Genomic DNA, 20030 nt, shown 5'->3' with positions numbered 1-20030 from the left:
GGATTTAAATTGATTCTTTGATTGTATGATACTTTTTTCTAGTTTTCTATTATAAAGCACTTTTAAATATCTTACTCGAATTAATAAAATGTAGTTAGTCATTATCCTTATTTGTAGAGAAAATAAACTTTTAATTTTACATGTTTATATGAAAAAGATCAAATTTGAATCACATTATCTCTCATATTTAATGAATTTAAACATGAATAATTTTGAAAAAAAAAAGCAACACAACTTTAAGTTATGTTTTGAACCAAGAAATTCTTATCCTGTATAATAATAGGACATGATGGAATATTGTTCTTGTTGAAATTCTTTATATTGAAATATAAATCACCTATAAAACTGTTTTATAATCTAGTAGGAAAAAGGTGGTAAGTTGTTTGTACCATCACAAACTCATGCCCAACACAATTAGCTAGATAATATATATATATATATATATTATTGGTGTAGATTATGTTTTATGCCCAATACAATTAGATTGATATAATTTATTTGGGGTGTCCATCCTAATTTTTTTCTAGAAGCAAAACATGTCTATGATATTTCTAAAAAATAACTATTATTATTTGACAATGATGATATGTAGTATATAATAAATATGATAAATGTTACATTCAAGGAGATTTTATAAAAGGAAAATGATAAAAAAATCCATCAAAACATATAAGCGACAATTAAATTCCTTAAAATGCTATAATTTCTCAAAAGTCTTCAAGTACCTTTTTACATAATAATTTTAATTTAAATAATTAAATTTCCCTTTGCTTGAAATAAAAATAACAGGCCTGACTTCATTTTTCAATTTCAACTATTGCAAAAATTAAACAAAAAATTATAATTTTTCACATAAAAATGATTGATAAGCAAGTTTTGAAAATAATTAGTTTTAATCACAACTTTATTTAAGTAATCATAATTTTGATTATGTGAGTCGCAAAATTGATTAAGAAATTATAATTTTTTCAAGTGAAGATTCTTTTATTATTGAAGTTCAGGTTATATGAAAATAACCATTCATAAATTTTATCATATAATCGTAAGAATTTAATAAGAAATCATAATTTTTTAAGTGAAATTTCTGTTATCATTGAAGTTCAAGCTCTAAAAAATAATCAATTATAACTTTCAAGGAAAATATAATTTTTAGTTCTCACACTTTGCACGTGATTTGTTATTAGTCCCTACACTTTATTTTTAGTGTTTTAAGTGTCTACAATTTTTCTTCATTTGCATTTTAAATCTCTACACTTTTAGAAGGGTGCTAACGTGGCATTAGCGGTGTTGATTATCTGAAATAGATAGTAACACTGTTATTATATAGTAACGTATCAGTTAGTGGCTGATATGTATTTCGCTTAGGAAAAAAAGAAAAAAAACTGATGATATTTTTTAATAATTATATATATAAATAAAGTAGGGTTTAAGATTATGAGAAAATGTCATGTGTCGATTTTTTAATATTATTGCAATTCCATGCTATTTTGTGTTCCAAAGTCAAGTTTGAGGTGATTTATTATTTTTAATATACATAAAGATATTATTTAAGTTTGAAGCTAGGGCAAATTTTATTCACTTTCTAATTATTAAAAAAAATACTCCCTTGAGTCCTATTTATAGGATTTATTTTGAAAAAAAAATAGTCTGAAATATAAGAAAAATTTGTAATAATTAAAATACTCTTTTTAATTTTATCATTTCTTGATCAATGTGAAGTATTTAATATAATTGTATCATTATGTAAACATGGAGGATAAAAATTAAAGTACATAACATTTTTGTATGATATCAAGAAAAATTAAATTTTTTTAAAATATATGAAACGATTGAAAGTGTTTCATAGTAAGGACCAGATGAAGTACACAGCATCTTTTCTTTCTTTCTTTTTTCCCAAAAAAAATATACACTAGCTAACTAACTAACACGTCACCATATAAATAACTGTGTTATTACTCATATTAGCAAAACTAACACTGCTAGTGCCACGTTAGCACTTCTCTAAAAGTGTAGGGATTTAAAGTGTAGATGAAGAAAATTGTAGGAACTTAGACTGCTGAAAATAAGTGTAAGGACTAATAGCAAATCACGTGTAAGTATAGAGACTAAAAGTTATGTTTTTTTCTAACTTTTTATTCAACAATTACATATTTTATTTTGTGAAGCACAATAATTGAAAAAAAAGTACAACTTACACTTAAACCCATCATTTTTTTATTTTAAAAAGAGTCAGTTAAGGCATTTAACTTAAAATTGTTAATGTCAAAAAGGTAGCTAGAGATTTGTAAAAAATTATAACATTTAAAAATTTTATTATCATTTATATCTTTCAATAAAATTTTATCATTATTTTTTACGTAAAAGGTGAAAGAAAGAGAGCATATTTGCTTTAATTTGACTAGCTTGACTTGCTCTATTGTTGGTTTGAAAAAATTAATCATATAATTTTTTATAATTTAACTTAATTTTAGTTTAATCTTGAAACTTTGACTTGTTATAATTTAATTTTTTAAAATTTTTACTTAATTTTAAATCAATTATTAAATTTACCTCTTGCAATTTACTCTCTAAATTTTAAACCTCTTAAATATTGATCCTATATTTTAAAAAATAAAATTATAAATATTAAAAATTTTTAAAATTTATTACTAATATTTTAAATTATTAAACCCTTTAATTTTTTATAAATATTATAAATATTAAAATTTTAAAATATTTTTAATCTTTATAATTTTATTTTTTAAAATATAAGAATTAATATTTAAGTGATTAAAATTTTAAAATTAAATTATAAAATATAAAATTAAAATTAATTTATAAGTAAGTCAAAACATTATAAATTGAATTATACTTAGATAACAATTATAACAATTCAATGGTTATTTTTTTTTGGTTTTATTAAATTCCGAAACAAGTGTGGTTGACCGTGGAAGGGTGGAACTGCGGAAGATATCTTTTCTTTTCTTTTATATGCCTTTTTTTTTTTTTTTCAAAAAAGGAATTTCTCCTGTGCGAGAAGGAAAAAGCTGCGGAGCATGTTGGTGGGGCCGCAAGCTCTTGAACAGGACAAGAGGGGGGAAATCCTGCAGCTTGAGAAAACGTAAGTGGAAACCCTAGGTGGGAGGAAATCGGGGGCCGAGAGAGTTTCCTTCTAGTCATCATCATCCGAGAGGTGAAAATTCCTTACAATCTGAATCAAACTTTTTGGCCTTGTAACTCTGGATGCTGGTAGATTCATTCGGTGTACTGATCTATGTTGAACCAAGACTAATTGATTTGTTTGGCTATTTCTTTCTCGTAGATTGCCTTCATGATATTAATTTTTGCCTAGTAGAATTTGGTTCGGGTCGTTTATTATTTCACTTTCTTTCCTTGATTTGTTTGAGCACTGTTTGCAGTTCCAAATAATGTGTATTTGAGATTTCTGGTTGGATTATTCCTGTCTTAATTGGACTGATGTAAAAGCCTGGTCAACTTGCGATGACCAGTAACTGGAGAACTGGTTTTGCGGGATTCTAATAGCAAATCACCTTTCAACTATCAAACTGGTAGAAAGGATGGACCGGAGAAAAATTAACAATTATTGCGCGCGCGGCGCGCGCACACATATAAAGAATAAATGAGATTGGGAAGGATTGCACTAAAAATGCAACTCACTTATCAAATATCTTTCTTTGCTGCCCGATTATCTATAATTGATTTTTATGTCTACTTTGAAATATTTAATTAAAAGTTCTACTCATGAATCTGCTATATGTGCAACCTGATTTAGTTTAGAAAAAACTAAGCCTTGAAATTCCCACGCTGATACATGAGTTGTCACAGATGTGGCATTTTGGCTATTCCAGTAATGTACCAATTATATTCACTCATAATCTGCGGTCAAATTTGGGCAACTTAGCGTGCTACTGCTTGCTGATATTACCCAATTATAGAGCCAAATCACCAAGTGATAAAATAGTATCCCCAATAAGTTCACATAGAAAATATGTATAAAAAGAGAAAGAGAAGAACAATTTGTTTACACAAGCCCCCAAATCATGGTATTATCACCTGAATTTGGTTTTTCCCTTGCAAAATGTTATTTTTCTAGCGAACTTGGTTGTAGTTTGCACTAACTATGTAACAACTGCAGGTGAAAGTATTGTAATTCCAATGTTGCGTATGAAGTGTATATATGTTTGTTCTGTGAATGTTATGTTGCTGGGTGGCTATGCTAATAAACTTGCTCAAAAACTGAGAGACCTTAGCGCTGAAGTTTCATTGTCAAAAGAATGTGGGCAAGATTCCAAATATTAGAAAGCATGGTGTTTTTTCACAAATTCATAGGCCTGTGAGCCTTTTTGTGATCATCATGTGTTTTCTTCATGAATGAAACAAAAGTTGTAACAGGTTTTGTTGTTTCTGAGTATCTCCAGATTTCAGCAGTCTGCATGACGTTTTACTAGTATCGGAGCACCGTGGCCTCTGTATTTCTTTTACTTGCCAATATGTTTAATTTTTTTATTGATCTTTTCAGTTCACAACACAGTACTGAAATGTGTTTAAACTATTAAGTCATCTTTGGGTCAGGCAGTGGCCCACGTGGTGATTAAACTCTTGATTTAACTAATATTTGCAGCAGACAAGTATGAAAATTCACGGCCCTCAGTGTATCAATTTGCATCCCTGCTTGTAATTTGATCATCATATTTCTATTGTGAATATGAGACTGTTCCTTGCTAAGCATGTGAAGCCTACTCTTATCTAATTTAGAAGGGTGTGAATTGGGGTTTCTGGCTGCATACGTTTTTTTTTTTTTTTACCCCTAGATTGGAGGGTCTGATATGTAGACTAGACTGAATAAACTTTTGGAGGGTATCTCTTAATATCTTGATGTCTTGTAGCATCTAAATGGCTTAGACAATGCTTATATTTCATTGAAGTATCTTCAATTTAATCTCATCTTGTGCATCTGTATCAATTTTAGATGTTGAAGTTTAAAGGTTCTTTTGAGAGTCATAGTTGTATTACTTTTTGGTAGTTTCCCATTATGCTTTGATCTCCATATCGAGAAAAGAAAACGGAAAGACTTCACATGGTGGAACTTAAGTGCATGATGTAGGAAATGCATAGTTTTGGTCACACTCATAGTCCAGTTTTTACTAGGGGGTCTTGGTGTATAAACTACCAACTTACTAATTATAGTCTTGTTTACTTCTCATGGCTTACCTTTGAGTCTATCATTATTGGAAGATCTGTGTCAAATTTTTTCATTCGTCATTTCAAGCAACTCATTTACTGCTGTTTGATTTTCCCTGCCTTCATTACACACTATGCATTTGTAGCAGAAACAGGTGTACATAATAGTCCGTCATTATTGTATTGATGTTATCTGCATAGCATAAGGGAATGAGTTAAAAACTGTGATTTGATAGTGCTTTTACTTGTTTATTGGTTCATGTTTCCTAAATCTGCTGCCATGCCTTTTTGGTGGTAATTGTTGTAGGTTAGTCTTCCACTTCACCTGCAATGGCTGACAGTCATGAATCAGACAAGAACATTGAGATATGGAAGATCAAGAAATTGATTAAAGCATTGGAAGCTGCAAGAGGTAATGGTACCAGCATGATTTCTTTAATAATGCCTCCTCGTGATCAAATATCCAGAGTCACTAAGATGTTGGGAGATGAATTTGGAACTGCTTCAAACATCAAAAGCAGGGTCAATCGACAGTCAGTATTGGGAGCCATTACTTCTGCACAACAGAGGTTGAAGTTATATAATAAGGTTCCTCCAAATGGATTGGTTCTTTATACCGGAACTGTTGTCACTGAAGATGGCAAAGAAAAAAAGGTGACAATTGATTTTGAACCTTTCAAGCCTATTAATGCGTCACTTTACCTTTGTGATAACAAGTTTCACACTGAAGCTTTAAATGAGCTTTTAGAATCTGATGACAAATTTGGATTCATTGTTATGGACGGAAATGGTACCCTTTTTGGGACGTTAAGTGGAAATACGCGTGAGGTGCTTCATAAATTTACTGTTGATCTACCAAAGAAACATGGTAGAGGAGGGCAGTCTGCTTTGCGTTTTGCTCGTCTTCGCATGGAAAAACGACACAACTATGTTAGAAAGACTGCTGAACTCGCCACACAGTTTTTCATTAATCCTGCCACTAGTCAGCCTAATGTTGCTGGACTTATACTTGCGGGTTCAGCTGACTTCAAGACTGAGCTGAGCCAATCGGATATGTTTGATCCTCGTCTAGCAGCAAAAATATTAAATGTGGTTGATGTTTCATATGGTGGGGAGAATGGTTTTAATCAAGCTATTGAGTTATCTGCTGAGATTTTGTCGAATGTGAAGTTCATTCAAGAAAAGAAGTTGATAGGGAAATACTTTGAGGAGATCAGCCAGGATACTGGTAAATATGTCTTTGGGGTTGATGACACATTGAAAGCTCTGGAGATGGGTGCCATTGAGACACTTATAGTATGGGAAAGTTTGGATATCAATAGGCTTGTACTGAAAAATAATTCTACTGGTGAGATTGTCGTAAAGCACTTAAACAAGGAACAAGAGGCTGATGAAACCAATTTCCGGGATTCAGCCACTGCTGCCGAGTTGGAGCTGCAGGACAAGATGCCATTGCTGGAGTGGTTTGCCAACGAGTACAGACGATTTGGTTGCTCGCTGGAATTTGTGACCAATAAATCTCAAGAAGGATCGCAGTTTTGCAGAGGGTTTGGTGGCATTGGAGGTATCCTTCGCTACCAGCTTGATATCCGATCATTTGATGAGTTCTCTGATGACGGGCAGGTGTACGAGGATTCTGATTAAGCATCTCTTTTGTAGAGCGTTCCTTCACTTGGCTATGGACAATTGGATGGGGCATCATTGCTGTTATGACTCGACATTCCCATCCATCACTTGGATTTTATGGCTAAGATGTAGTTATTCTGTGTTTCATCCATGAAAATGTGCAAGTCAATTTGGATATCCTCTGCTAGAAATGTTTGTTTTGTTTTGTTTTCATCTTGTTTTTGTGGGTTGGTCAGTCAATGTAATATGACAACTAAACCATGATATGTGGTGATTCCTCCAAAGAAACAGACGAGGCACGGCTCAAATTACAGGTACGAACGATTGCTTTTACCGCCATATGATACGCAAATGGCGGCATATAATATTATTTTTAAAAATTTCTCTGGTTTAGGAAAATGATATGATCTTTAGTTGCTCGAAATCCGTCTTTTCAACCACCAGAACCCATCTCCAAATGCCTGCTGCGGAAAGGAAGGTTGGAGGTGGATGAAGACTGAAAGAACTGGCCTCGCGCAAGGGATAGAGAGTGTATGGTCAACCATTCACTCTCTAATGTCCATAAAGGAATCGGTAGAACGTATCGTTTTGGGTAAAAATCGTTCATGTTTCCCGCTCTCTGAGCGCCACATTTTCCCTTCCATTCTGCTGTGCAGCTGCCGGCTGGCTACCCATGAAGGTAGGTAACAATGGGAACCAATCCTTTCTTATATTGCCGCCAACAAATCCTTCAGTTGTTGGATTATAATTATAATTATAATATAATCATGATGAAACAAAAAATGTAAATTTTTTTCAATGCATGACCACCGGCTATAAATTTTGAAAGGCCACAATATGGAAGCACCCTCAATTTCAAGGCTGAAGTCAGATGTTAGATGTCAGTAACTTCTGCTGACGCAGTATAATCACACCTACAATCCGTAACAGCTCTTTTTTGGGCCACCAAGGTTTTAACAACAGATTTGGGAATCAAGCCAGATTTGTTTTTTTTGACCTCACAGTTAAGCCAGATTAACATCATCAGGTAATTTAACAGTTTAGGTTATAAACGCCAATGACATAAAACAAGCATGCTTACGTGAAACTGCCGTACGAGGAGGCGGGAAAGGAATTATTTGAGGTTCAGTCTCACCCCTTCACGTCGGTTTTCAGCTCCAAATTATCAAGTTTTTGGCCGTCAGATTCATTCATTCGATCACTCACTGTCGTTTGATGCTTTTGAAACGATGGTCAGCCGTTGTATTTAATGCTGATAATTTTGGACAAATCATATATCAAATCAAAATATAGCGATGGTTAATATATTTCAAAAAATAAACCAAGAAAAAATTCTTCCTGAGCAAGCAATATACGGACATAAATAGATGGACGGTCTAGATCTCTTCCATGAAACGTCTCATTTTCCTGTCGCTATCGTTCGAGAGGTTGACACGATCGGGGCCCTCCAAGTCGAAGTCTTTCTTATTTGGGTCTAAGGATTGCGCTGCGACATTTGGATTTAAGCCTTCGTTTCCCCATTTTCTTCTCTCATAATAGATCACATCACCACAAGCTGCTTCCTTCCTTCTACTTCCACTTCCGAACCTTTTCAATTCACGCTGCTTACTTTGGCTGCTGCACCAGCTTCAAAATTCCCTATTCCTTATCGCATAAACCCCTTACTCGGTTCTGGAAAAATATCCGTACTATCGAAGAAAGTGAGCTTGGACGACCATACATACATGGGGTCCAGCAATGACCCGACCCAAGACGGATTGGACGAGCAGCAGAAGCGGTCGGAGATCTACACCTACGAAGCACCATGGCACATCTACGCCATGAACTGGAGTGTCCGTCGCGATAAGAAGTACCGCTTGGCCATAGCCAGCTTGTTGGAGCAGTACCCCAACAGGGTCGAAATTGTTCAGCTTGACGACACTAACGGGGAGATTCGATCCGACCCTAACCTCTCCTTCGAGCACCCTTACCCTCCCACCAAAGCCATATTCATTCCTGATAAGGAGTGCCAGAGGCCGGACCTCCTCGCCACCTCTAGCGACTTTCTCCGAATCTGGCGCCTGTCCGACCCGGAAGAAAACCCGACGCCGCGGGTGGAGCTCAAGAGCTTCCTTAATGGGAACAAGAACAGCGATTACTGTGAACCTCTCACCTCTTTCGATTGGAACGAGGTGGAGCCTAAGCGAATCGGCACTTCTAGCATTGACACCACCTGTACCATCTGGGATATTGAGAAGGAGACGGTGGACACGCAGCTTATCGCTCACGACAAGGAGGTTTACGACATCGCTTGGGGTGGTGTGGGTGTCTTCGCCTCCGTCTCTGCCGACGGCTCCGTTAGGGTTTTCGACTTGCGGGACAAAGAACATTCGACTATCATCTATGAGAGCTCGGAGCCGGATACCCCCTTGGTTCGACTCGGCTGGAACAAGCAGGACCCAAGGTACATGGCCACCATCATCATGGACAGTGCCAAGGTTGTCGTCCTCGACATTCGTTTCCCGACGCTTCCTGTGGTTGAGTTGCAGAGGCATCAAGCCAGCGTGAATGCCATTGCTTGGGCTCCTCACAGTTCTTGCCATATCTGCACTGCAGGGGATGACTCTCAGGCTCTGATATGGGATCTTTCCTCAATGGGCCAGCCAATGGAAGGCGGGTTGGATCCTATTCTTGCATACACCGCTGGGGCGGAGATTGAGCAGCTTCAATGGTCTTCATCTCAGCCTGACTGGGTTGCGATTGCTTTTTCCACCAAGCTTCAGATTCTTAGGGTATAAAGGATTGGTATTTTCGTTCACCTAATTGTTACACAAAGTAAAAGTGCTGGACATGGTATCTGGCTTCTGCCACTGAACATGCATGGTGGATTTCAGGTTTATAGTTTTACTTCCTCTTGTAAACATGCTCCTGCCCTATTTGGATGATACTGATGACGTTTTGTCTCCGCTGTTCTGGCAATTGCATGGAGTGTGAATCATCATGTCCGTTATCATTTAGGTCCCCCAACTCTCTTGTTCGAAATTTTGATCATTTTTTCTTCAGGTCAGTGACTTTTATGCTAGTGCCTTCAGGCTACTGGCCTTCCCTTGTTTGTTTTGCCCATTAAACCTGCTAACTCGAAAGAATTAGTGCAATGCAAATGATGGTTTTAGAAATGAAATGATTCATGCACAATCACATACATGGATGTACCCGGGTTCAATTTTTGAGGGAAAGACCATTTGATACTACTGACAGGGAAATCACTGAGGATTGTTTACTGTGAAGGTACGATTTGGAATTTAAACGAAGAGCAAAGTAGGCTTCGCGGTGTATTGATAGTAAAAGATCCATGTTTTCCCTTTTGATCTACGTATGATTTCCGCTATGATATTTACGTTATCAAACGTTGCTTTTAAAATGTGCAAGGTTCTTTCACTAGGTATGTGGTTGTCCTATACGACGGTCTTCACCTTTTTGGCATCAGTAAATTAAATTTGGTCATTGGAAACCACTCCAATTTTTTTCCCTCTCTTGGACATTTTGTTTGGTGCCAGTTGTATAACTTTTTTTTTTCTAGCTTCAATGAGAATGAATATGGTGGAAAGTATTACTATTCAGTGAGATAATCATGAGTTTGGCTAACCTCACCTACTTGTAGAAAGTCTCTTTTCTCTTAAATCATGCTCTTCGTCGTGGGGAGCCTTGTCTTGCGATCTATCTAGGCGCACCGTGATAAACGAAACTTGCAATAGACCGAGTATGAGACAGAATGGTCTGTTATACTATTTATCTTCAAAAGTAGAGAGAAAAAGCATTAGAAGATGGGCAGCGGTCGTGAATTTTCAACCTGAGATCTGATAAAAATCTGTTTGTTTCCTGGTTCCATGTGTCTCTATTTCCATTTCACTCAGAGATTGAGACGAATAATAAATGAAGAAGTAACAATATAATTGGTAAATTAAGCATCAAATCCAAAGCATATTACGTTGGCAATGATTGTTCAATTATTACTGATTAAAAGGTGCGTCCAGCCTTTAAGCCAGCAACGTAGCATTCCATAGTAAAAAAGGGTGAGTATGAAGCGTATAAATATGGTCTTGTATAAATAATTAGATGTTGATGATTTTGTTATTTTGCCCAGTCTAGTACTTACAAGGAACCTACATCCAGAGTGTACTTCTCCGGATTTTATGGAGGCAGTCTAGTCATGTTGGCAAATGACGTCCTTGATTGGGATGCTTGGGTGACAAATCATAACAACAACAAACAACAACAACAAGCCTTTATCCCACTAGGTGGGGTCGGCTACATGGATTGCAAGACGCCATTGTGCTCTATCATTTATTAAGCTTTTAGAAATATTATTAATTAAGAGATCACGTTCAACAACTTCCAAGAGTGTTCTCTTAGGCCTTCCTCTACCTCTCTTAATCGGACTCAAAGTTATATGTTCCACTCTTCTCACTGGTGCCTCCCTTGGTCTTCTTTGTACATGCCCAAACCATCTCAACCGATTTTCTACCATTTTTTCCTCAATAGGTGCCACCCTCACTTTTTCACGTATGTGCTCATTTCGAATTTTATCTTTACGTGTATGTCCGCACATCCATCGTAACATTCTCATCTCTGCTACTCCAACTTTATGCTCTTGCTGTCCCGTTAGAGCCCAGCATTCACTACTATATAACATTGCCGGTCTGATAGCAGTACGATAAAACTTTCCTTTAAGTTTATTAGGCACCTTACGGTCACAAATAACTCCTTTAGCTTTTCTCCAATTAAACCACCCAGCTTGAATTCTATGTGAAATATCTCCACTGATTTCGCCATCATTTTGGATAATGGCTCCCAAATATCTAAACTTTTCCACTTGAGGTATAATTTGATCTCCCAATTTCACTTCCAAATTATTTTCGAATAGTCCTTTATCAAATTTACAATATAAATATTCCGTCTTACTTCTACTCAGACGAAAACCTTTCGACTCCAATGTCCTCCTCCATAACTCAAGTTTGCAATTAACCTCTTCTCTTGTCTCTGCTATAAGAACTATATCATCCGCGAAGAGCATACATTTCGGGATTTCCTCTTGAATATGTTCCGTCAAAACATTTAAAATCAAGTTGAACAAATAAGGACTCAGAGATGATCCCTGATGTAGCCCAATCTTTATAGGAAAATCCTTTGTTTGACCACTAGGCGTTCTTATACTAGTTTTTACCCCCTCATACATATCTTGTATGGCTTTAATATAAGCAATCCGTACTCCCTTTTTTTCCAACGCTTTCCAAAGCACTTCTCTTGGTATACGGTCATAAGCTTTTTCCAAATCAATAAAAATCATGTGTAGATCTTTATCTTTACAACGATACTTTTTCATTAATCCCCTTAGTAGATAAATCGCCTCTGTAGTTGATCTACCTGGCATAAAACCAAATTGATTCTCAGAAATACTTGTCTCCAATCTCAACCTGTGCTCAATTACTTTCTCCCACAATTTCATTGTGTGGCTCATGAGTTTAATCCCTCTATAGTTAGTACAATTCTGAATATCTCCTTTATTTTTATAAATAGGAATTAATGTACTTCTCCTCCACTCATCAGGCATTTTCTTGGACCGTAAAATCACATTAAATAACTTAGTTAACCATCTCACCCCTTCTTCACCTAAACATTTCCACGCTTCGATAGATATACAATCAGGTCCGTTAGCTCTACCATTTGCCATTTTCTTAAGAGCTTCCTTTACCTCCTTATCACGTATTTTTCGATAGAATGACAAATTTTGTTCTCCTTCACCAGTTACTAAATCCTCCAAGTTACTAGATGAATCCTCTCCATCATTGAAAAGTTTAAAAAATAAGTCTCCCATCTATTTTTAATTTCATCATCTGTAACTAAAATTCTTCCCTCTTCATCCTTAATACACCTTACCTGTTCTAGATCTCTTGATTTTCTTTCCCTACTCTTGGCAATCTTATAAATATTTTGCTCTCCTTCCTTCGTCTCAAGGTTCTTATAAAATTCTTCAAAAGCTTTAGAACGAGCTTCACCCACAGCTCTCTTAGTTTCCTTCTTAGCCATACGGTACCTCTCCCAATTTTCCTCATTGTTACACAAATGTATGGCTTTAAAACAGTTCTTCTTATACTTGATTTTGTCCTGTACACTATTATTCCACCACCAAGACTCCTTATCTCTCGGACCAGAACCTTTCGATTCTCCCAAAACTACTTTTGCAACCTCCCGTATCTTTTTAGCCATATCCTCCCATATGATGTTAGCACTTCCCTGAGAATCCCAAATTCCTTTATCCAAAAGATTTCGCTTGAAAATATCTTGCTTCTCACCTTTTAATTGCCACCACCTAATCCTTGGTGTTACTACTTGTCGACGTTTTTGGATTTTACTCATAATACACACATCAAGGACTAGGACCCTATGTTGTGTCGTTACAGCATCTCCAGGGATCACCTTACAATTTTTACAAAGTTTTCTATCTGTGTTCCTAACCAAAAGAAAATCAATCTGCGACCTTGAGGCTCCACTTTTGTAGGTGATGAGATGCTCATCTCTCTTCTTGAAACAAGTGTTGGCAATCTTAAAATCATACGCCAATGAGAAATCAAGAAGAGTTTGCCCTTCATTGTTTAGCTCTCCAAAACCAAAACCACCATGCACCCTCGCATACTGACCAGCTTCCCTCCCGACATGCCCATTAAAGTCTCCTCCAATAAAAATCTTTTCACTCTGTGGTATGTGTCGAATCAACCCCTCCAGATCCTCCCAAAATAATTCCTTAAGACTGGCTTCTGTCCCGACTTGCGGCGCATAAGCGCTAACAATATTAACAGTCTCACGTCCAATTATCATTTTTAAAGAAATAATTCTGTCTCCAATTCTGCTAACTTCTACAACGTTCTTCTTCCACTCCTTATCTATAATGATGCCTACTCCATTGCGTGCACTTACTTTTCCTGTATACCAAAGTTTGAAACCTTGAATATCCTTAGCTTCTTCTCCACGCCATTTTGTTTCTTGCAAGCAAAGGATATTGATTTCCCTTTGAATCATAACCCCTACAACCTCTACAGATTTACAATTTAATGTCCCAACATTCCAAGTACCAAATCTAATTTTGCTCTTATGGACTAACTTCTTTAGCCGCGTGCGTCCAGAATGACGCGGTAGCCCTTGCTCATTTAACACTACATCCGGGCGCCGATGCAGCGGCTCTAACTCACTTATCACTGTACTCGAGCCATGCAGCGCGTTACTTACGGGCAACGACCTAGCATTAACATTATAACGTCTATTGTCCATGTTCATGATAGATTCAACAAATTTTTACATTGGCTGTTGATGGCCTAACACAACCCTCCTCCTTTACCCGGGCTTGGGACCGGCTATAAACATAGGCGGAGTTTTGGGTGACAAATCATGCATAGCTTTAATTCGCTTCAGAGGACGTCCGTGACAGTATCTTCTGGGTGACACAATATTGCCAGATGATGCTTTCACGTTCCACCATTCTGGTCCATCTAACTCATAGTCGTCGCCGTTTTTTGTGCAGCTAGACGTGTGTCTGAATCAGGACCTGGGAGTCAGAACAAGAACGCAAGGTTTGCACTTTTACCCGATATGGGAAGCTGCATTCGTTGATGAATGGTTATACAATGGCAGTCCTTATGAACTAATCGTTCTATACTTCTTACTTGGTGTAGCTTGTTACATGGGTCGTGAGTGGGAACTAAGTTAGCAGTAAAGGGGATCCACTTATGTCGGTGAATCAATTCTGATGAATGAACTGTCATTTATCAAAGATCAAATTTGTGGTGAACAAATGGAAGAAGAAGATCTCATTGGCGGCTGCTTGCCCTTCTAGATGGGGAGGGCCAAAATTTATCGCATGCACTACAAAAATGATCAAACAAATCTCCTGAAAGAAGAATCATCGGATCTCACTTCTATTTTATGCTGCATGTAAGTTAGGCCGAAGTTCTCATATCACATGGCATCCCATGGTGTTCTTATCACTGAAATAGTCTCCTACTCGTTCTGTTGGTCTCAGGAATGGTGGTTGAAAGCTTGACTTGTCAAAATGGTAATATTCCTCTTCGGGAGGATCTGGATATGAAGGTATTGGATAACAAGGGAGTGCTACTTCGCAAGGCTGGGCAATGTTACAGTACTGAGGGTGAATTTTGATGTTACTATGTGGGTGCATACTTGGATGAACCATGAAATCAACTTGTGGCTGAACAGTGAAATCCACTTCAGGACGAGGTATAGGGGGGTTTTCCTTCTTCATATCTTGAGGGAGAGTGAAAGTATTTGCAGTCATGTTAGATTCTGAATCCTTGTTTTGCTTTCTTGGATCTTGGTTCTTGCCTCTGCTTCCTCCTTCTTTGATTTCCTTAGTTTTCTCTATTTTAATGTTGCCTGTATCGAGATGCTTTTCTTCTTGACGCCCATTGTTCTGTTTTTCTGTCTCTTTCATTGTGGCTGCAAGTCCTGCTCCTTTCTTTTCATCTTCAAATTCCTCGTATCTGCAGAGTTCTGCATGCTTTCCAACTTTTAAAAGCCTTTTGTCAAGATTTGCGGATTCCCGTTGCCTAACACGGTTACCCTGGGCTGCAAAGGGTCTATATCCATCTTCAGAAAACCTAACAATGTGAATCACAACACTCAGCACCTAAAGAGCCAGAAGACATGTAATAAGTAGTTATCCAATATTTACCTTCAATCCTTCCTAACGCCCTCTTTACTTTTTTCTTGCATCATTCGCAGCAGTTAGTTGACCCCTTCAATTCAATCTTCTGAAATAATTTCAAATGCAAACAGGTTTAAGCTCGTATGTTCTGGCGTTCAAGTGAGGGTACAAAGTGGAACAAAGAAAAAATAAAGAGAAACTGAAGTAAGTAGATGAGTTTAAAGAGAGAGGATCAGCAACTTTAAGTCTACTTCCTTTGCTATGTTCCTGATCAGTAAGGGTCCAGGAGGGCCCCAAAGGGAGGCAGGAAATGTAAAATTAGGAAGCTTTCTGGGGTAGTCTACCTCTTGCAGTGGCCACCCTATTTATGCGCAGCAGAAAAACAGAGGAACAGTGCTGAACATAATGTGTACATTTGCTTTTCAATATTATAAAGTATTTGCATGCACCTTCTCTTATTTTGTTCCAACGAAAAATCATTTTGGGACAGCTCTGACCAAAGCTTAACCTTCAGATATTCACAAGTTTTTCCCCCTCAACCTTTCCTTTGTGCAATTCGCTACATATTGTTAGTTGTAACTTCAGAAGTACTTTAAGTTTACTGTTCAGCACTTGTAGCACTCAGCACTCGTAACATTGTTTTTGCTGCAGAAGTAGAAAGTTGGTTTTACTATGACCTTAAACATTAATAGGAATGCTCTGCTTGTTTGTTACTCACTGCCTTTTCTTTTTGTGGGGCGAGTTTCTTGAGGCAATCTAATGTGAATTATACGACAAAATTTAACCTTCATCATGCCTTAGAATTGGTGGCTAATATTGCAAACGACTGCGAGATTTATCATTCCATAAACTCCACTGACCACTAATTTATATTAAAAAAAAATGAGGATGGTGAAGGGACCATCATAATCATGTGCAATGTTCAACTGTGTGGATATATCTGCTCAACAATTTCAACCGTGGCTGTGGGGTTTTGTCAATGAGGATCGTAAAAGTAAAATTTTTGAAGGGCTCAGGTCAGAAAGGATGGAAGGAGAAGTAAGGTTAATTACATGTGTTTATTACTATCAAGAGATTGTATTGAATACTATAATTCAAAATCTATTTGCAAATCAACACAAGATATTGATGTATTTAAAAATTTCTACAATATAAAGTTTTTAAATACAATAAATAGCTCTAGCCTGTCTTTATACAAACTTGTGTTGAAAGTTGGTGCACCAATAATATTTTTTAAAAACATTGATCAAGTAGCAGGTCTATACAATGAAACTCATTTTAGAATCACAAGACTTGGCAAATAGTTATTGAAGCTATAACATTAAATAGATTAAAGCCTAATTAGATGTTAATTTATAGAATAGACATAAATCCTTCAAAGAGTAGATGGTCATTTTACATGTAAAGAAGACAATTCTCTATTATATTATCCTTTGCAATGACTATTATCAAGAGTCAAAATCAATATTTAAACTATGTTGGATTGTACCTTTCAAAGTCAGTTTTCACTCAAAACCAACTTTATGTTACATTATCAAGAGTGAAATCAGTTAATGGATTGAAAATACTTTTACATGACCATAATAACATTTGTAAAACTACAACAAATGCAGTTTACCATGAGATATTCAAAAATTTGTAATTGGCACCAATTGATTTTAGTTTTTCTTAAATTAATTTACTTTGCATTGTTATAGTTTGGTAGTGTTACATCAATTTTTGAATATTCACGTATCTATGTGCTATTTTTCAACCATTAGTTTTCATTTGAATTAATTCATAAGTTGTCACACACAAGTTTAGAATTAAATGTGAGTTAAATGCATTAGACATTAAATACTATTTGTGATCGCTCCAGTGCATTGCACGGGGGAGTGATTGCTAGTTGCAAATAAAAAAGGTGGTCGGTGTTTGACCTTGAGATTTAGGTAGTTTTTTTAAAACTTATCATAATTAATTGATTTAGAAAAGCTTGCTTCTCAAGCTCCGAATATGCGTCGTTGGCCCTAAAAAGGAAAACGTCTGAAAAACTTTAAGAACAAAGGCAATCTTTGGAGGGCTCTTTTGCTCTGCTCTATTTGTTTATGTTTGATTGAACGCTTTCGTCATGCCAACAAGGACTCGATATTCGGTTAGCTCGAGTATTCAAAGCACCCATTTACCTATAATTCCTACCTTTGTAGATTGCATGTTGAATTATATTTCATCTTCGAATCACCTCTCTCCTGTGAAACGCATACATACACCACTTGTACATTGTGGAATTGATTGAGGGCCGTACACGTGAGCAAAGGGGCAGTCCACTTCCATCGTTCTGTTAAAATGGTTGTCATTTATTTATTTGTTAAGCCGTAAGAACGTATAATTGAACTTGGAAATGCCATCAACGCCTCAGATTGGGCATTTTGAATCAAATCAATGCGGCTGCGGAATGACATTACAAATAGGGTAGATGTATTTTACTTGACAAATGCTTTGTTATTGTAGCTAATAGCCTACGGGCCATCACGTTGGAAGTTGAATCACATCAAAAGAAACAGGTTTAGAGGGGTTAACAACCAGCAGGATAGGTCAGACCCATTCATCTTTTGCGCCTATCTATTTCTTTGCAACGCCATGGTGATACAAAAGAGTGATATAACCACAATTTCGATTGACCACAAAGACCTAACTTCAAAATCTTCAAATATTAATGGACGGATGGTTTGCATGAAGAAGAACCGTATGTTGTGAGCAACGCATGAACCCAAGTAAATAATGGCCCCCAAGTGTCGAGATATTTTTGATTGATGGAGAGAGGAGGAAAAAACAAGGTGGGCCAGTTAGGATTCAAGGCTCAGGCCCAACCAATGGGCAGGTATCAGCAAAATAGGAGAGCCACAGATGATTGGAGTCACAGGCACGAGAAGGAAGCACCAACCACAGCCATTCATTGTAGAAGAGGCTATCCAGAATCTCATCCTCACTCTGCCTTCACGAGCCTCAGCCACTCATCTTCCTCCTCTCCGACGCTTATTAAAATTAATCACGCATTACATTGAACTGAAAATATTCACTCTTTGGTGCTGATTTCTCTCCACATTAGTGCCACCCCAGCTGCTTCCGAGCATTCACTTCACATTTTTCCGCTCTCTGGGTGATGATCATGGCTTCGGCCCTCTCTCCGTAGCCCAACCAGCTCTCCAGGTTCCATGCCTTGTTATTTCTTTTGAATCCTCTGCTTTTATCTTCCTGTTTCGTAGGCATAAACATTGTGAAACACTGTAAAACAAGGCACGTTAATGTTGGCAGCCACACTGTTATTTGCTGAAACTGAAGTTGTCTGTTTATGATCGATGTTGATACCTTGATGCAGGGAAAGGAAAGAGCTTCTCCGAATTCTCCGGCCTCCGCAGCTCATCGGGCTACCTTCCCTTGTCTAAGAAATCCTCCGACGACTTCCATTCAGTCGTTGCCTTCCAGACCTCTGCAGTAAGTTCTCGCATGCCCCCAATACCCACTTTACCCTCAGTACTTATTGACCTCTCTGAGGATCCAGGAATGTCTTACGGATAATGTATAACTCCAAAGTCCAAACTAATATAATAAAATATTAAGGGAGGCACATACGCTTGTCTGTACTCTCGTTTCCTTATTGTTTTAAATTCTACCACAAGAACAAGGCTACTTGATACACTGATAATAAAGGGTAGTCTAATGTTTACATCACGGTAATGTATTGTACATAAGTCTGCCCCGAGAACTCGCGCTGTATGTAGTACATGATCATAGATATCTTTGCACATACATATTGCTCTGTTCCCAGAACAGCAAAAGGAAAGTTAAACTAGATGAATTGAAACTATTGGAAACGGTAGTTATGTATAAACTGAACTAGCAGAAGTGAACAAAAATGAATGGGGTTTGAACGTTTAGTGGGTAAGAACTAAGAAGAAATGTGATGTGTGAAGGTTAAAAGCAGCGGAGGGTACAGGAAAGGAGTGGCGGAAGCAAAACTAAAGGTAGCCATTAACGGGTTTGGTAGGATCGGAAGGAACTTCTTGAGATGCTGGCACGGTCGAAAGGACTCTCCTCTTGACGTCATCGCCATCAACGACACCGGAGGTGTCAAGCAGGCCTCTCACCTCCTCAAGTACGACTCCACCCTCGGAATCTTCGAGGCCGACGTCAAGCCCGCGGCGGCGACAGGGCCATCTCAGTGGACGGAAAGATCATCCAGGTCGTCTCCGACCGCAACCCCGTCAACCTCCCTGGAAGTAATAATCACATGCATCCACCTCTCTCTTCCATCCCTCCCTCGATCATATAATAACCTCTCATGCATGATGCAGGGAACTGGGGATTGACTTGGTGATAGAAGGAACAGGGGTGTTCGTGGACAGAGAAGGAGCCGGGAGGCACATTCAGGCAGGAGCCAAGAAGGTGCTCATTACAGCACCAGGCAAAGGTGTGACATTCCTACCTACGTCGTTGGCGTCAACGAAGACGCTTACAGTCCCGACGAGCCCATCATCAGCACGCTTCTTGC

General features: G+C 37.4%; 3 protein-coding genes across 12 annotated transcripts; all 3 read left to right on the top strand.

Annotated features, from left to right (window-relative positions):
- The first annotated feature begins 2995 nt into the window (after positions 1 to 2995).
- On the top strand, positions 2996 to 7124 carry LOC129301433 (eukaryotic peptide chain release factor subunit 1-3-like). Of its 2 annotated transcripts, XM_054939984.1 has the most exons (3): positions 2996 to 3172; positions 5489 to 6745; positions 6841 to 7124. In XM_054939984.1, the coding sequence occupies exons 2-3, from the start codon at positions 5512 to 5514 to the stop codon at positions 6930 to 6932; spliced, it is 1326 nt and encodes a 441-aa protein (XP_054795959.1). In that variant the 5' UTR covers positions 2996 to 3172; positions 5489 to 5511; the 3' UTR covers positions 6933 to 7124. The 2 variants fall into 2 exon arrangements, with proteins under 2 accessions (XP_054795959.1, XP_054795960.1); XM_054939985.1 differs by having other exon boundaries at positions 2997 to 3172; positions 5489 to 7124.
- A 1186-nt stretch (positions 7125 to 8310) lies between these two features.
- Positions 8311 to 16215, top strand: LOC129301434 (WD repeat-containing protein LWD1). 9 transcript variants are annotated; one of them, XM_054939994.1, is made up of 8 exons: positions 8311 to 9578; positions 9681 to 9849; positions 10960 to 11032; positions 14363 to 14411; positions 14514 to 14772; positions 14861 to 15075; positions 15345 to 15503; positions 15634 to 16215. In XM_054939994.1, the coding sequence occupies exons 1-2, from the start codon at positions 8532 to 8534 to the stop codon at positions 9729 to 9731; spliced, it is 1098 nt and encodes a 365-aa protein (XP_054795969.1). In that variant the 5' UTR covers positions 8311 to 8531; the 3' UTR covers positions 9732 to 9849; positions 10960 to 11032; positions 14363 to 14411; positions 14514 to 14772; positions 14861 to 15075; positions 15345 to 15503; positions 15634 to 16215. The 9 variants fall into 9 exon arrangements, with proteins under 9 accessions (XP_054795969.1, XP_054795966.1, XP_054795964.1 ...); XM_054939991.1 differs by having other exon boundaries at positions 10931 to 11032; XM_054939989.1 differs by having other exon boundaries at positions 9681 to 10074; positions 10931 to 11032.
- A 2076-nt stretch (positions 16216 to 18291) lies between these two features.
- Positions 18292 to 19863, top strand: LOC129301435 (glyceraldehyde-3-phosphate dehydrogenase GAPA1, chloroplastic-like). Its single transcript, XM_054939996.1, has 4 exons — positions 18292 to 18436; positions 18858 to 18973; positions 19453 to 19758; positions 19834 to 19863. Exons 1-4 carry the CDS (start codon positions 18292 to 18294, stop codon positions 19846 to 19848), a joined length of 582 nt encoding a protein of 193 aa, XP_054795971.1. The 3' UTR covers positions 19849 to 19863.
- The last annotated feature ends 167 nt before the right edge of the window (positions 19864 to 20030 follow it).

This window comes from Prosopis cineraria, unplaced genomic scaffold, assembly GCF_029017545.1.
Source record: "Prosopis cineraria cultivar Desert tree isolate PC_DT_omini unplaced genomic scaffold, ASM2901754v1 PC2112, whole genome shotgun sequence".
NCBI classification, from domain to species: domain Eukaryota; kingdom Viridiplantae; phylum Streptophyta; class Magnoliopsida; order Fabales; family Fabaceae; genus Prosopis; species Prosopis cineraria.
The sequence above is the reverse complement of the archived record's forward strand: the minus strand, read 5'-3'. Positions and strand labels throughout refer to the sequence as shown.

Excerpts from the sequence above, each read along its gene's own strand:
- LOC129301433 (XM_054939984.1), top strand. The coding sequence starts at position 5,512 with ATGGCTGACAGTCATGAATCAGACAAGAACATTGAGATATGGAAGATC. Across the intron at positions 6,746-6,840 it reads AGGGTTTGGTGGCATTGGAG|AGCGTTCCTTCACTTGGCTA; the intron begins GTATCCTTCGCT and ends TCTCTTTTGTAG.
- LOC129301434 (XM_054939993.1), top strand. The coding sequence starts at position 8,532 with ATGGGGTCCAGCAATGACCCGACCCAAGACGGATTGGACGAGCAGCAG. Across the intron at positions 9,579-9,680 it reads CCAAGCTTCAGATTCTTAGG|GTTTATAGTTTTACTTCCTC; the intron begins GTATAAAGGATT and ends GGTGGATTTCAG.
- LOC129301435 (XM_054939996.1), top strand. The coding sequence starts at position 18,292 with ATGGAGAGAGGAGGAAAAAACAAGGTGGGCCAGTTAGGATTCAAGGCT. Across the intron at positions 18,437-18,857 it reads ACCAACCACAGCCATTCATT|GGAAAGGAAAGAGCTTCTCC; the intron begins GTAGAAGAGGCT and ends ACCTTGATGCAG. Across the intron at positions 18,974-19,452 it reads TTGCCTTCCAGACCTCTGCA|GTTAAAAGCAGCGGAGGGTA; the intron begins GTAAGTTCTCGC and ends TGATGTGTGAAG.